Source organism: Labeo rohita, unplaced genomic scaffold, assembly GCF_022985175.1.
Source record: "Labeo rohita strain BAU-BD-2019 unplaced genomic scaffold, IGBB_LRoh.1.0 scaffold_929, whole genome shotgun sequence".
In the NCBI taxonomy this organism is placed as follows: domain Eukaryota; kingdom Metazoa; phylum Chordata; class Actinopteri; order Cypriniformes; family Cyprinidae; genus Labeo; species Labeo rohita.
The window spans coordinates 15,748-30,045 of record NW_026129886.1 but is presented as its reverse complement, the minus strand read 5'-3'; the positions used below and the strand labels follow the sequence as shown (position 1 = coordinate 30,045).

Genomic DNA, 14,298 nt, shown 5'->3' with positions numbered 1-14,298 from the left:
AAGATAAAGTGTGAAAACTAGAGCAGAAACTGACCAGTGCATTGGAAAGTTTGTTTTTTTTAATACTGAACATAGCATTCGAAATTGCTTCTTTGAATCTTTTTGAAGATTATAGAACTGTGTTAGAAGAACTGAAGAGATGTTTGAATTCTCACTCTCTTATGCATTTTAATTCTTTTAAACATGACTTTATTTGCCTTTTATACCATTCCAAATTATTTATAGTTGTACACCATTTTCCCACTGACTTGAGCCTTCAACTCATCTCACATTAATACAACAGAATACATAAATCTTTAGGCTTCTTCATTGTCTGATTTCACAGTGGGTTTTTAAAGCATTGTAAAGCAGAATTATTTGTAATGTAAAAAGTAATATTCAAAATGTTTAAAAAAGAATACTAAATTTGATTGAACATTTACTTTATTTACTGATTAATCAGCATTTGATGGTGATTTCTGCCATTGAAGACTTCTGGACCTGATGTCATAAACCAGCACAGCTACAGTAGCCACACCCACCAGAGCAGAGAAAGCCAATCGGATCACAGCTTCAGTAGGACCACAGCAGTAGACACAGTCTTCTGAAAGAAGAAATGAGCAGCACTTAAATAGAAATATGATTTATTGAGCTTGTGGGGAAAATATATATAATGCTGCTGCCATACCTGAACATGTGTGACAGAGCATGCTGATGTCCAGATGTTTAGTCTGGTTGCTAATGGAGTTTTTGAGCACACAGCTGTAGGTGTTGTTATCCTGATATTCCACCTCCAGAGGTAGAGAGAAACTGATGCTGAGATCAGACACACTGATGTTGGATAATAAACTGTTTCCTTTGTACCAGGAGAGAGTCACATCACTCACATTTAAGACTGAACACACCAATAAACAACTCTGATTAGAAGATGTTTCTGAAGATGGTAAAGAACAGTCTCTGCTGATGACAGGAACAGGCAGATAAGCTGGAAAATATTGGATTATGATTAATAATTATGATAGTGATTATTGTCAAAAGATGTATATAAAATAGTGTATATAAAACAGGGTAATTCTCACCATTGACATAAACATCCAAAGTCAATCACTAAACAAATACACATCAAATGGGGTCAACAGGGTGAGTAATTCTCTACTCACCATAGACAGTAAGATTGAACGTGTTGAGTGGCATCTCCGTTCTGCTGCTGGTGACTTTATAAAATCCAGAGTCTGTGGTTCTGGTGTTTGTGAAGGTCAGAGATCCAATCTGATCCAGCTTCAGTCTGTTTCTGAATCTCTCATCGTAAAACTCTTTCTTTTTGTCCTTTCCATTTATTTTAGCTATGAGAATGTGTCCAAATGTCCACATTATCAGATCGTCTCTCTGCATTTCAGTTACATCAGTGTTTAGAGTGACAGAATCTCCTTCCATCACTGACACTGACTGTGCTTCATCAACACCAAACACACCTGGAGAATCAACAAACATTTCCCCAGAATTTGAAGATTTACATGCACATTTGGAGTTTTTGTAATTTTACTGTGTCCCCAAGAGGATGTTAGAAAATTGACAATATTAAAATAGAGACATATTAAAATTAATGATGCACTCTAAAAAAATGCTGGGTTAAAGCGATCCGATTTGGGTTATTTTGGTAACCCAGCACTGGATCAAATATGGACAAACCCAGTGTTGGGTACAATCTTTGACCTGGCATGCTGGGTTGCTTTAATTAACTCAAATAATGATTGAAAATTACTATTGCTGGTCTAAAATGAACCAAAAATGGATTGGAAATTAAAAAGAAGACACAGAATTACTAGAGGCAGTGGTAATAAAATGTGAACATTTTAATAACTGAAAACACCCATTGACAAAAATATAAGACAAACTAAATTATGAAGCAAAGTTTTCAACATTACATACATTTAAACTTGTTTACTGCTGGTTGGCTGGTTTTAGCTGGTCATCCAGGCTGGTCTTAGCTGGTCATAGCTAGTCAGCAAACTGGTTTTAGAGGGGTTTTGGCCACTTCCAGGCTAGTCTTAGCTGGTCAGGCTGGGAGACCAGCTGGGACAACAAGCTAAAACCAACCTGACCAGCCTAGCCAGGCTGGGAGACCAGCTAAAACCAGCTAAGACCAGCCAACCAGCCTAGACTGCTTTTAGCTGGTTTTTTTTTTTTTTTAACAAGAAATGTTTTAATTCAATTATATCAAACTGTTCTCTGTTATCCCTTTTAACCGAAACAGTGCCGATTCACGTGCCGGTGTGTTGTTGAAATCTGAGCCGTTGCTGGGGTGCTCAGATCGCCACCTCGCACTCACTCGTAGCTGAAAGATGCCGTGACTGAATCCATAATAACCTGCCCATAAACAAACAGTACAGAGTTTTGAGAACATATTTTAACATCCGAATTGATTTAACATATTGAACATAGAATCAGTATTAAAACTAAAAATCAGTTATGCAAGACAAGGCGTTTCTGTTATGCGACATGACCGTTGCTGACGCATTTAGCTGACTGACATGACATCTCGTCCCTGTATGTTGCGTTGGCCAAAATAAAATTATTTACAGCACAGTAAAGACTTTATAGATAAATATAATGTACTCTATAACGTATACGTTGTAAATAAAATGTATACAAACCTTAATTTCACTGAAAAAATGCACGAAATCGGCGGTGTCGAGGGCTGGCTCTCTCCTGAAGAGAATGAAAAGCCCGCGCTCCAACTGTAACCCAACAGCTGGGTTGAAGTAAATCCGCGCTGGGTTTCGTCGGAGAGAGGGGGAGGGGTGTATAGATTTAGCGGTCAGTGAGACTGACCCAGCCACTAACCCAGCAGATGGGTTACACAAAAACTACCCAACCCAGAAAAAAATAACCCAACATAATGACCCAACAGGAATAACCCTTGCTGTTGGGTTAAATAAATAACCAGTTTTTACAGTGTGGAAACAGTAAAGAACAGAATCATGTGCAGGTAAGCAAATTATAATCTAAAAATGACTTAAGACGTAAATACTTACCAACCATTGTTAATAAGCACAAACAAATGAAAATAAACATTTTCTTAAGCACTTCTCTGAACAGTTTCCTAACAGAAATGCTATAGTAATCATGTCCTGGCCCACCCTCGACAAAGGCAGATGTCTAAAATGGTTTAGTGAAACTCTGCAGTCATTGAATAAATCCCTCCAGTAGCACCTCCTTCACAGACAGACCCATTTGTCTGTTGTTTAATTCCTTTTGATTTTGAATCGATGCACTTAAAGCTCTTAACTGAACATGCTTTAGGCCAAAAATGCTTTCAAAATTAAAGTTTAATGAGTAAAAGAAAACAAAAAATCCCTAAATATGGGTTTCTGATTTTTATGCCATTAATGTAGTAAAGTATCAGATGTGCTGTAAATGTGATAGGCCAACTGATTTTCATTTTATAAAAGTTCTGTAAACACACACACACAAAAATTGTACTTACATTTTACATATTGCATGTTTGTGCTCTTTCAAAAAAAAAGTGCTTTGAATAAATCACTGTAAATGCTAAACCACATCTCTAAAAACACAACTCCCTAAAAACCATCTTCCCAAATGTATTATTGTTTAAAACATAAAATCTCTGTGGTATAATTTAATGCTAAAATAATAATAATAAACAATAAGACATCAATAAATATTAGTATTGTATTGTTTTACTAATGATCTGTTAAATACAATTACTACTATTGTTATTAATAACATCAATAAAAACAACAATAACACTACTCCTTTATTCTCTTTCTCTTTCTGTAGATCAAACATTCTGATAAATCATATACAGTCTGTGAAAGGGAGGTGCTACTGGAGGAGTTTATTCACAGTCAATGCAGAGTTTCACTGAACCACTTCATTAGCGACAGCTTCATTTGCTTTCACTTGTTTCATGAGGTCAGGAGGGCTGATTATTATAACAGTTCTGTTATTAAACTGTTTCGTAAACTGCAGAAGAAAATGTTTATTCTCATCTGTTTGTGCTCATGGAGTCTGGCTGGTGAGTATTTTTATGGCTTCAGTTTTGTTTATATTATCATTCGCCCTCAAACATATTTCTATTTTTCATCATTCATTATGCCTACAATATTTTGCCTACATATATATTCTAATACTGTATCAGACTAATATAATCAAATACTTTTAACATTCATGCTTCTATCCCTTTCAGTAAATATTAGTGCAGGGTGAAGGATTGTTTTACCATGACAATTTTAAACCACTTAAAAGTGACTTTTTTTTTTATTTATTTATCAGGTGTGTTTAGTGAGTCAGTGTCGGTGATGGAGGGAGAATCTCTCACTTTAAACACTGGTGTTACTGAAATGCAGCATGATGATCTGATATTGTGGAAATTTGGACCCCTTCTCATAGCTAAAATCAATGGAAAAGACAATAAGAAAGAGTTTTATGATGAAAGATTCAGAGACAGATTGAAGCTGAATCATCAAACTGGATCTCTAACCATCACAAACACCAGAACCACAGACTCTGGACTTTATACAGTCACCAGCAGCAAAATAGAGATGCCACTCCACACATTCAATATCACTGTCTATGGTGAGTTAAAAGTACTTTTCATGCTCTCACTAATTTGATTTCTCTACTTAAAATGTCAAGCGAAAAGTATTGTCTTTGTACAAATAGTTGCATTTGTTTATTGCAAATAAAAAATAATTACAAAAAACACAAAGCATATATTCTCACGCATGTGGCCAATACCCTTGTTGTGCCGATACATAGCGCAACTGTGGTTGCTGTAAACCGAGTTTGATTCCCGTCTTGAGGTCCTGCTCCCTTCTCTCCACCTGTCTGCTCTCTTCTTTCCTATAAAAGCCCATGAATATATATATATATATATATATATATATAACATGAATATGCACAAATGAGTATGGAAACTTTTCACATACAAATCATGATTCACCGACACTTCCTTACTAGAATTTATTTAGCCATTTTTTAACATGTTGAGCATTGACTGAATATTCAGATTCTAACAAATCTATTAATTACATTTATTCTCTTTTCTTCCAGCTCATCTGCCTGTTCCTGTCATCAGCAGAATGTCTTTACAAAATCTATCATTATCAGGATCACCAACATCCAAATGTTCACTGCTGTGTTCAGTGGTGAATGCGAGTCATGGGACTCTTTCCTGGTACAAAGGAAACAGTTTATTGTCCAGCATCAGTGTTTCTAATCTCAGCAGAAGTGTTTCTTTACATTTGGAGTGTCTGGATGATTCCTACAGCTGTGTGGTGAACAATCCCATCAGCAACAAGACACAACATCTTAACAACACTGAACTCTGTCAGCCATGTTCAGGCACGTCTGTGGTAATATTGTGTTAATGTACTTTGTGTTAATGTAAAATTCATTTGCACCAGTGACTGTCTCCTTCATGTCCAGGTATATCTCAGATAGTGCTGATTTCTGCTGCTGCTGCTGGACCTCTGTTGATCATAGCTGCAGTTGGGATCTTCTGCATTTGCAGGAAACATAGAAAAAAAGACAAAGAAGGCAAGTATTATATACCTATCTTTATATATGAAGAGTTCAGATGCAAAACCAGCTAAAAGCCATCTCGGTCAAAAATGAGATAATGATCCTGAGTGAATGATCCTAATACATTGTACACGTCCATCAAATACTTTTACTTCAAACTCGATCAATAAATTCCAGCCTCAGCCCAATCAGAAGTGCCAGTACTTACATAGAAACCTATACAGAGTAGCCAGAAAGAGCTGCTAATTTTAAAGAAATACGTCAGATGGATTTAGCTGGTTTTGCATCTGAACTCTTCATATATACATCTATCTATCTATCTGTCTATCTATCTATCTATCTATCTATCTATCTATCTATCGATCTATCTTTCTCTCTCTCTATATGTGTGTGTGTATGTATGTATGTATATGTCCACACACATTCATTTAGTGTTTTGTTTCTGTAATTACTGTTGAAACAGTTGAGACTGGTGCAGACATCACTTACTCTGATCCAACATTCTACAAACGAAAAGCACAGGTTAGTGAATTTATATAAATAGGTAGGTGAATTTATTTATTTCAGCAGTGAGTCAGATTTAAGAGTGTTTTTAATGATTTGCAAACACAACAGCATGACAACAAGCATCATCTTTTCTACTGTAGGAAAAATTTTGTCATTATTCACCCTCATGCCGTTCCAAACTCGTAAGACTTTAGTTCATCTTCTGCAAGCAAAATAAGATATTTTAGATGAAATCAGAGAGCTTTCTGACTTTAAACAGTGATGCAACTACCACATTCAATGGGCAGAAAGTTCTGGCGTCATTCGTTATTTCCTGCAATTTTAACTGAACCGATGTCGAGAGACCCATTATGTTTACAAGTCCACTTACTACAAATGCTAGCTTACTAAAGGCTTGTCAAGTCCACTTGTTGTTTGACTAAACATTTTAGTGCTTGTTTAGTTAATTTAGGAGGAAGGTGGTGGTTGCAATATTTTTTTTTTATTTATTTGGATTACAGTTCATTATAGACTTCATTTTACAATCTACATTTTATGTTCATGGGGAAAAAAAAAATAAATGCATTTGTGTTTTGTTTCAGAGGCATAAAGAGCAGGATAATGTGGTGTATGCTGGATTCTCAAGACCCTGACCAACTCTTGATCAAACTGTTCTGTTTTGGGGTTATTCACTTTTTACACCCCAAATACTGGGCAGGAGATAAAATCATGTGTTTTATGTAAATACAGATATAAACAGATTTAAAAGTTCATAAAAGTGATGCATTTCTCACCATTATTTGAAGGGGGTTTCCAAATTTACACAGAAATTCATTAAAGCATTGCGCTTGTTTCTAAGGCTGACCACACACTAGATGATTTTTAAAATCAACTTCCATTGATGGAAGACCACAGACATGAAGACAGTTTCAGCTGATTTTTTAGCCTTATAATTCTCTAACTACGCACACTGGATGATTCGACCAGGCCGTGAGAACACACACTTGTTGATTGTAGGAACAATTTCACAATGACATGAGATGTTACGAGTGTTTCACTTTGAAAAACAAAGTATAAAAAAGAAAATGGGTGATGTATTCTGCATTCATGGATGTGTTGTGACCAATGGATATTTGTTAAGTTGTTAGGAACATTATATCACGTTCAGCAACCTTTAGTTTAAACTGATTGTCGTTTGTTTTACTTGTGTTTTCGCATCTTCTCTATTAAAACGCTGAAGGCTCTTTTGCCACTCAGTCCAAAAATATATAACTGCAGACCAGTTGGAGATATCCAGGCTGCAGTTATACCCCTCTCACTCAGTCCGGGTGAAAATAAACTTGTCCTGGTGGGAAAGTGACGTCATTGCATACCCTCTATAGGAGAACGCAACATACTTAAGTGATGCTTTCTCACTCTAATTGGATAACACGGGTATCACGTCAGAGGAAGCCTGATCAAGAATCCCAAATATCAACCATGCGTCAAACGTGTTTGATATTTACGTTTTGAGTTTGGGGACACTTTTTTTCGATCAGGAGAAGTTAAATAGTTGTAATGACACCACACAATTGAGGATTTAAAAAAAAAAATAATATTTGCAACAAGCCTCGAATCAAGCCACACACCCCGATCGTTGAGGGGTTCAAATTGGCCTTAAAATCGGCCTTAAAATCGTCTAGTGTGCAGCCAGCTTTTCTTATAGTGCTGGTGACAAAAAAACAGCACCTTCCCAGCAAACACAGAACGTTCCCCTAACGTTCCCATTTGGTTATTTTTGGGAACCAAATGAGAACGTTCTAGGAACGTTCCCTGTATGTTCTCTTTTTAATAACCTATAAAGAACGTTCCCTGCAGGTTATTTTTGGTTTCATTTTTATAATCTACAGAGAACATTCCCAGAACATTCCCTGCAGGTCATTTTTAGTTGTCATATTCATGTAAACTAATTAAAACTTTTTAGATGTTTCTGATTATTGTAATGCTGAAATGTATAAGTTTTTCAATATACACAAACTACTTTTGCAGAATTTAATGTCTGAATAATGATATTATTCAGACATGTCTGATTATAATGATAAAATAATTCCAATTTTATAGTTAAAATTAAGCCAAGGTTAAATGTAGTCAGAAAATCATATCATAAACACTGGGTTTGTTTGTATATTTCTTTACTGCACGCTTCTGATCTGCATGCGCTTCTCCAGCACACGCTTAATCCTGTCTACCACAGAAAGCCGTGCACTCGCGTAATTTAAAGGGGTCATCGGATGCAAAGTTTACTTTTTCATGTTGTTTGAACATTAATGTGTGTTGGCAGTGTATGTACACGTCTACCCTATAATGATAAAAATCCATGCAGTGGTTTTTAAATAATCTGTAAAAATAATACCCCTTTTTCAAATCAAGCCGTTATCAGATGTGTGGCGTCACACCGAGGCCGCTCACACAATAGTTGATTGACATCAGCGTCTTACCTCAGATCAGGTGTCAAAGCTCGACCTCCACTGTTTCGATGCCGAAGCAGGGATGTAAATTAGACAAGAAAATCTCAGATTGAGTGATTGAGGTGTTGTGTTGTTGGATGTAATAATGAACATAGTGGTCGTCATTTACTCCCGACATCTGAACAGCTGAAGATGCAATAGATTACAATTGTTTGTGAATGGAATGCACCTCCCGATCTACATATATCCGCTTATGTTGGCGTGAATCATTCATGATCCAGCTTCACTTAAAGCAGAAGTCAGTATAAGGGTTTTTTTTATGAACCTTTCTTAATAAGGTGCTAGTTAGGAAGTATAGCGGCTAAACACAGCTAAATGCAGCTAAAGTAAACAGGCTCCTAACTCCACAGAGAGCTCATTTGCATTTAAAGGAACAACCCCTTAGAATGAGATGATTTTTGCAGAGCTGATTTTGACAAGGTAAAAGGGTGTTTGTTTTGCACCACCATTGAGAATTTTTAACCAAAGTATATTATAGACTTTTCATTAAGACCCTAAAGAATCATATCAAATTGTGGAAAATGGGCATCAGATGACCCCTTTAAAAATGGTTGTTTCATTTTACTGACTGACTAACATTCCTGATTGATCTCTTTAATGAATAATTACTTATAATTAATATACATATATACGAGAGTAAATATTGTGATTTCAGGGAAATTTGACATGTCTTACTGAAGAGAACATGATGTTAACAGAGAAAATGTTATCTGAATTAAAATCAAATAAATGTTATTCATTTTTAATGTCTGTAAAAATAAAATTCACATTTTTAAATCCAGTATTTTGTTGAAGTCATTGTTATTTGGAGCTTTAACAAACATAAAATCTGTGTTATGGTACTTCTAATCTTACATATTAACGAATAAGAAAAATTAACATATTAAAAGATAATTCAATTCATTTAATGCTCCTTATGATGGTTAAACGTGCTCAGATTATCTGTAAGGTTTAAACAATAATTTAAAATAACATTAAAAAGAATGTTCTGGGAACCAAAAATTGTTGGCTGGGTTTTTCCGCTCTACACTGTAAAAAATAAAAAACACAATTTGTTGAGTCAGCTTAAAATAATTTGTTACCCTGCTGCCTTAAAATTTTAAGTTCAGTCAACTAAAATAAGTTTAGTCAACTTGAAATGTTAATTTGTACTAAGTAAAAGTAATAAATTAAACAAATAAACAAATAAACTTTTTTTTTGAGTTGACTGAACTTAAAATTTTAAGGCAGCCAGGTTACAAATTATTTTAAGTTGACTAAACAAATTGTTTTTTACAGTGTAGCAGGTCCCACTGTATCACTTTATGCAGTAAGTAGCATTTTTGCTTTCAACAACAATTTTTAAGGTAAAGATGTCCTGTCCAGGAGTGAAAAAAAAAGTATGAATTGAGAAGCTGAGAATGAAAAAAAAAAAAAAGACAATTATACGGTCACAAGAATATATGTGTGAACCTTTCATTTGTGTCCTTTCAGTTCATATTCAGTTCTGCTCTTAGTTGAATCTTTGATCTCTCATTACAACTATTTTAACCCATTATTGCATTCATGGCTCCTGAACCTCATGATCTACAGATGTTTGGCCTGATCAAGAATCACCACAGTCACAGTTAAAATCAGATTCAGGTGTGTTGTTTGGCTCATTTCAACTCAGTTTTTAAAAACAATATGTTTTATTTTAAAGGTCTTAAAAACGTAATAAAACCGATATGTGAGAACTTCAGGTTTTTCTTCATTCAACTTCATTTTCTTTGTGTAATGTTTTTCATAGTATTATGTTGTACAGGATCATGTAGCTTTAGCCCCCCTTTTGTGACTGGATGTGGATATTTTTAGGCCTTTAAACACATATGCAAATTTGCCAAAGAAAGTCTGCTCACTCTAAAGCAATATTTAAAAAGCATCCAGTCAGATATTTTTGGCATCCAAGACTCCAAGGGAAAATCTAAATTTCTTAAAATCTCTTGACATACATTCAAATTACATATTTCAAACCAGCAACAAAATCTGACAAGAACTACCCAATTAATGTTGTCTGTTATGCTCAAATAGTGTTTTTATTTATTTTAATAATGAGGACATTGTTTAAATTGTTTAAAGCCTTCTACACACTGCACGATTTTAGCAATCCTACATGGATCTAATAAACTTGGGTACGACATGCCTGTAGACTGTACGATCATGACACCTGTTGACTCGTAGGCTATGACGCACGTCACTATAGAAGAATAAAACATCATCAGCATGCACTAGTGGTAAACAAAAAGAACATGATTCATTATATATATTCATTATATTCACATATCTTTTTTTGGATATATGTGCTCAAAAAAGCGGAAGTGGCAAGGAAGGAATAAGAGCTTGAGGTAAGCAGTTTTAACTCCTTCAGGCCCAATTGTTTTTTCACTGAAGAAAAAAAAAAAAGATTTGTGTCAACTCATTTTTATTAGATTTTCCTTATGTCCACTACAATGGACGCCAGGACCTGATATCCATTGCGATGGACATTAATTAAAAAAAAAAAAAAAAAAAAAAAAACACTAAAAGATCTTCAAAATAACTTTGAATATTATCATTTCATAGTCTTTTGATCATTTTGTAATAGGTGCAAGTTGATGAGGCTACCATTAAGACAATTCATCATATAAAAGGTAAAACTTTAAAGGATAACATTGTCATCTATGATGTGCAACACAAACACCTGTGCTAAGATCTCAGAAAAAGTAGTATGGGGTTTTATTACCCTTTAAAACACTGAAAACAGTTGCTATGATGGTAGAGATGTTTGTCTCCGCTAAAAATAGCTAGTCAACATAGACCAGGGGTGCTCAATCCTGCTCCTGGAGATCTACCTTCCTGCAGAGTTTAGTTCCAAACCTGACAAAACACACCTGTCTGTAATTATCAAGTGCTGCTTCAGATCCTAATTAGTTGGTTCAGGTGTTTTCGATCAGGGTTGGAGCTGAACTCTGCAGGAAGGTAGATCTCCAGGAGCCGGATTGAGCACCCCTGACATAGACTATTTTACTTTCTCAGGGTAGAAGCCATCACCATCAAGTATTTCATTTTCACTCACCTCAGAGACCTAGTTTAGCTAATTAAGCAACTACATATTTAGAGTTATTTGTTTCTATTAATTTTGTGTTAACCCTTTGAGCAGTATGGTCCCACATGTGGGATTCTAATTTCTGTGCCCCTGGGAGTACGGTCCCACATATGGGATTTAGAACGTTCGGTGACGTCACCCAACTGCCAAATTCAAACTGAGTTTACGCGCGTTGGCTGGCGCTGAGCCAGAGAGAGACACGGGCTGCGCTTGTCATATAATCACAATTATTCAGTGTTTTCCACCACATAACGTTTATTTTAGGTTTCAGACATTTAAATACACATAAGTACTAGTAAAACAATACAGTTAGAGTTTGTAAAATACACACGGATGTCTATTGAAGCAGCAATAACAATCCATTCAAGTATAATTTGCCAACGCGTTTGATTCATATCAGATACACAGAGTGTAAGTAATGATATAATTCACTCCATTCCTTTCCCACTTCACCAGCTACTTACTTGCATGTATTTCGGGAGAAACTGGTGAATTTACGTGCTGTAAATCCGGCTGACCGGACTCCCTGAACGGCAGCGCGAACAAACATGGCGGCGCATCTCACGTTATGAATCACGATCCTGATCATTTATAAAGGTTTTAAAACGGCAAAATACATTCACTTACACGTATTCGTGAATCGGAATATTAGATAGTTAAAGACATGGCAAGCCTGTGAATATTTTGAATAAAAAAAGGAAAAACTAAATAAAAGGGATACGTCTGTTATACAGCACTATAGAGGCTGCAGTGTGTCACGTGACAATCATGATGCGTCACCATGGAAACAATAAAGGGAACGTTCGAAAATAACGGTCGCTTAAAAAACTCACTCTGGGGGGTCAGATAGAATATTTTAAACTCACCACTGAATGGGTTAATTTAATGGTAACTTCGTTTTAGCACGTAATCTTAAACTTATAGTAGTACATTAGCGCCATCTACTGTTTGCATCGACCAAAGATTGTTTTATTTTGTTGTGTTTTTTCCCCCTCTCCCCAGCTACCAATTTTTGGTTCCCAGAACGTTCTGGGAACGTTAGGTTTTGGTTCCCAGAACGTTACCGAGAACGTTCCCTATTGGTTAGCCAGGAAAGTTTTCTTAACGTAAATAGAACGTTCCCTGCAGGTTAGGGGAACGTTCTGGGAACCTATCGGGAACGTTCCGGGAACGTTCCCGCAACGTTCTGAGAACATTCCCAGAACGTTCCCTGTAGGTTCCCAGAACGTTCCCCTAACCTGCAGGGAACGTTCTATTTACGTTAAGAAAACTTTCCTGGCTAACCAATAGGGAACATTCTATTTATGTTCCTAGAAGGTTCCCTGAAAGTTCTCTGAAGGTTCCCAGAACGTTCTCCTAACCTCTTCACTCCGATACCGCAGCCGTATGTCAGCACTCCCGCGTCCCGTATTGGAAGACGGACGGATGTGGACCTCAATAATCACTACTACAAACCATGTCTTGTTTTAAACTATTATTTAATCCTTACAGATATTTAGAGCACATTTAGCCACCATAAAATGACATTAAATTATCCTTTAATATCCTAGATTTGTTTTATTCGTTAATATATAAGATTAGAAGTACCATAACCCAGATTTTGTTTATTAAAGCACCAAATAACACTGACTTCAACAAAATATTGGATTTTAAAAATGTGACATTTATTTTTACAGACATTGAAAACGAATAACATTTATTTTACTTTACTAAGAATAATATTACATTCGTTTCTTACCACTGAATTAACGACGATGTGCTTCTCTCTTTTGGTCAGTACACAAAAACTTCTCCGTTAACATCATGTTCTTATCAATTAGACGTGTCAAATTTCCCTGAAATCACAATATTTACTCTCGTATATATATATTAATTATAAGTAATTATTCATTAAAGCGATCAATCAACGAATGTTAGTCAGTCAGTAAAACGAAATGACCGTTAATTTTTAAATTACGCGGGTGCGCGGCTTTCTGTGGAAGGCAGGATTAAGCGCGTGCTAGAGAAGCGCGTGCAGATCAGAGGCGCGCAGAAAAGAAATATACAAACAAACCCAGTGTTAATGATATGATTTTATGACTACGCTTAACCTTGGCTTAATTGGAATTATATTATAATTATAATTCGATTTGACCACTTTGATGTCTACACTTTATTAAACGCTTATTTCAGACATGAAATTCTGCAGAAAATAGTTTGTTTATGATGAAAAAGAATACATTTCAACATTAGAATGATCAGAAAGATCTGCTAAGTTTTTATTAGTTTACAGGGATATGACAACTAAAAATAACCTGCAGGGAACGTTCTTTTTAGGTTATAAATTTAAACCAAAAAATAACCTGCAGGGAACGTTCCCGGAACGTTCCCTGTAGGTTGTAAAAATGCAATCTAAAAATAACCTTCCCAGAACGTTCCCTGTAGGTTATTTGTAGATTGCATTTTTACAACCTACAGGGAACGTTCCGGGAACGTTCTCTGTAGGTTCTAAAAATAAAACCTAAAAATTACCTGCAGGGAACGTTCTGGGAAGGTTCTTTTTAGGTTATAAATTTAAACCAAAAAGGTTATTTGTAGATTGCATTTTTACAACCTGCAGGGAACGTTCTGGGAACGTTCCTTGTAGGTTATTAAAAAGAGAACCTACAGGGAACGTTCCTAGAACGTTCTCATTTG

General features: G+C 35.7%; 2 protein-coding genes across 2 annotated transcripts; one reads left to right on the top strand and one right to left on the bottom strand.

The window, feature by feature from the left end:
• Positions 1–434: 434 nt before the first annotated feature.
• On the bottom strand, positions 435–3,099 carry LOC127162403 (SLAM family member 6). The gene is made up of 4 exons (XM_051105192.1): positions 3,015–3,099; positions 1,140–1,451; positions 668–964; positions 435–580 (listed from the first exon to the last, which is right to left on the bottom strand). Exons 1-4 carry the CDS (start codon positions 3,052–3,054, stop codon positions 435–437), a joined length of 795 nt encoding a protein of 264 aa, XP_050961149.1. The 5' UTR covers positions 3,055–3,099.
• Positions 3,100–3,897: 798 nt separating this feature from the next.
• On the top strand, positions 3,898–5,772 carry LOC127162401 (SLAM family member 9-like). The gene is made up of 4 exons (XM_051105189.1): positions 3,898–4,018; positions 4,276–4,578; positions 5,056–5,354; positions 5,719–5,772. Exons 1-4 carry the CDS (start codon positions 3,979–3,981, stop codon positions 5,770–5,772), a joined length of 696 nt encoding a protein of 231 aa, XP_050961146.1. The 5' UTR covers positions 3,898–3,978.
• The last annotated feature ends 8,526 nt before the right edge of the window (positions 5,773–14,298 follow it).

What these genes read in the sequence shown, in the direction of transcription:
- LOC127162403 (XM_051105192.1), bottom strand. Translation starts at nt 3,054, where the DNA reads ATGTTTATTTTCATTTGTTTGTGCTTATTAACAATGGTTG. An exon ending in GTGCTTATTAACAATGGTTG is followed by an intron (nt 1,452 to 3,014) that starts GTAAGTATTTAC and finishes TTGATTCTCCAG; the next exon opens with GTGTGTTTGGTGTTGATGAA. An exon ending in GCTCTGTCACACATGTTCAG is followed by an intron (nt 581 to 667) that starts GTATGGCAGCAG and finishes TTCTTTCAGAAG; the next exon opens with ACTGTGTCTACTGCTGTGGT.
- LOC127162401 (XM_051105189.1), top strand. Translation starts at nt 3,979, where the DNA reads ATGTTTATTCTCATCTGTTTGTGCTCATGGAGTCTGGCTG. An exon ending in ATTCAATATCACTGTCTATG is followed by an intron (nt 4,579 to 5,055) that starts GTGAGTTAAAAG and finishes CTTTTCTTCCAG; the next exon opens with CTCATCTGCCTGTTCCTGTC. An exon ending in AGCCATGTTCAGGCACGTCT is followed by an intron (nt 5,355 to 5,718) that starts GTGGTAATATTG and finishes CAGCCCAATCAG; the next exon opens with AAGTGCCAGTACTTACATAG.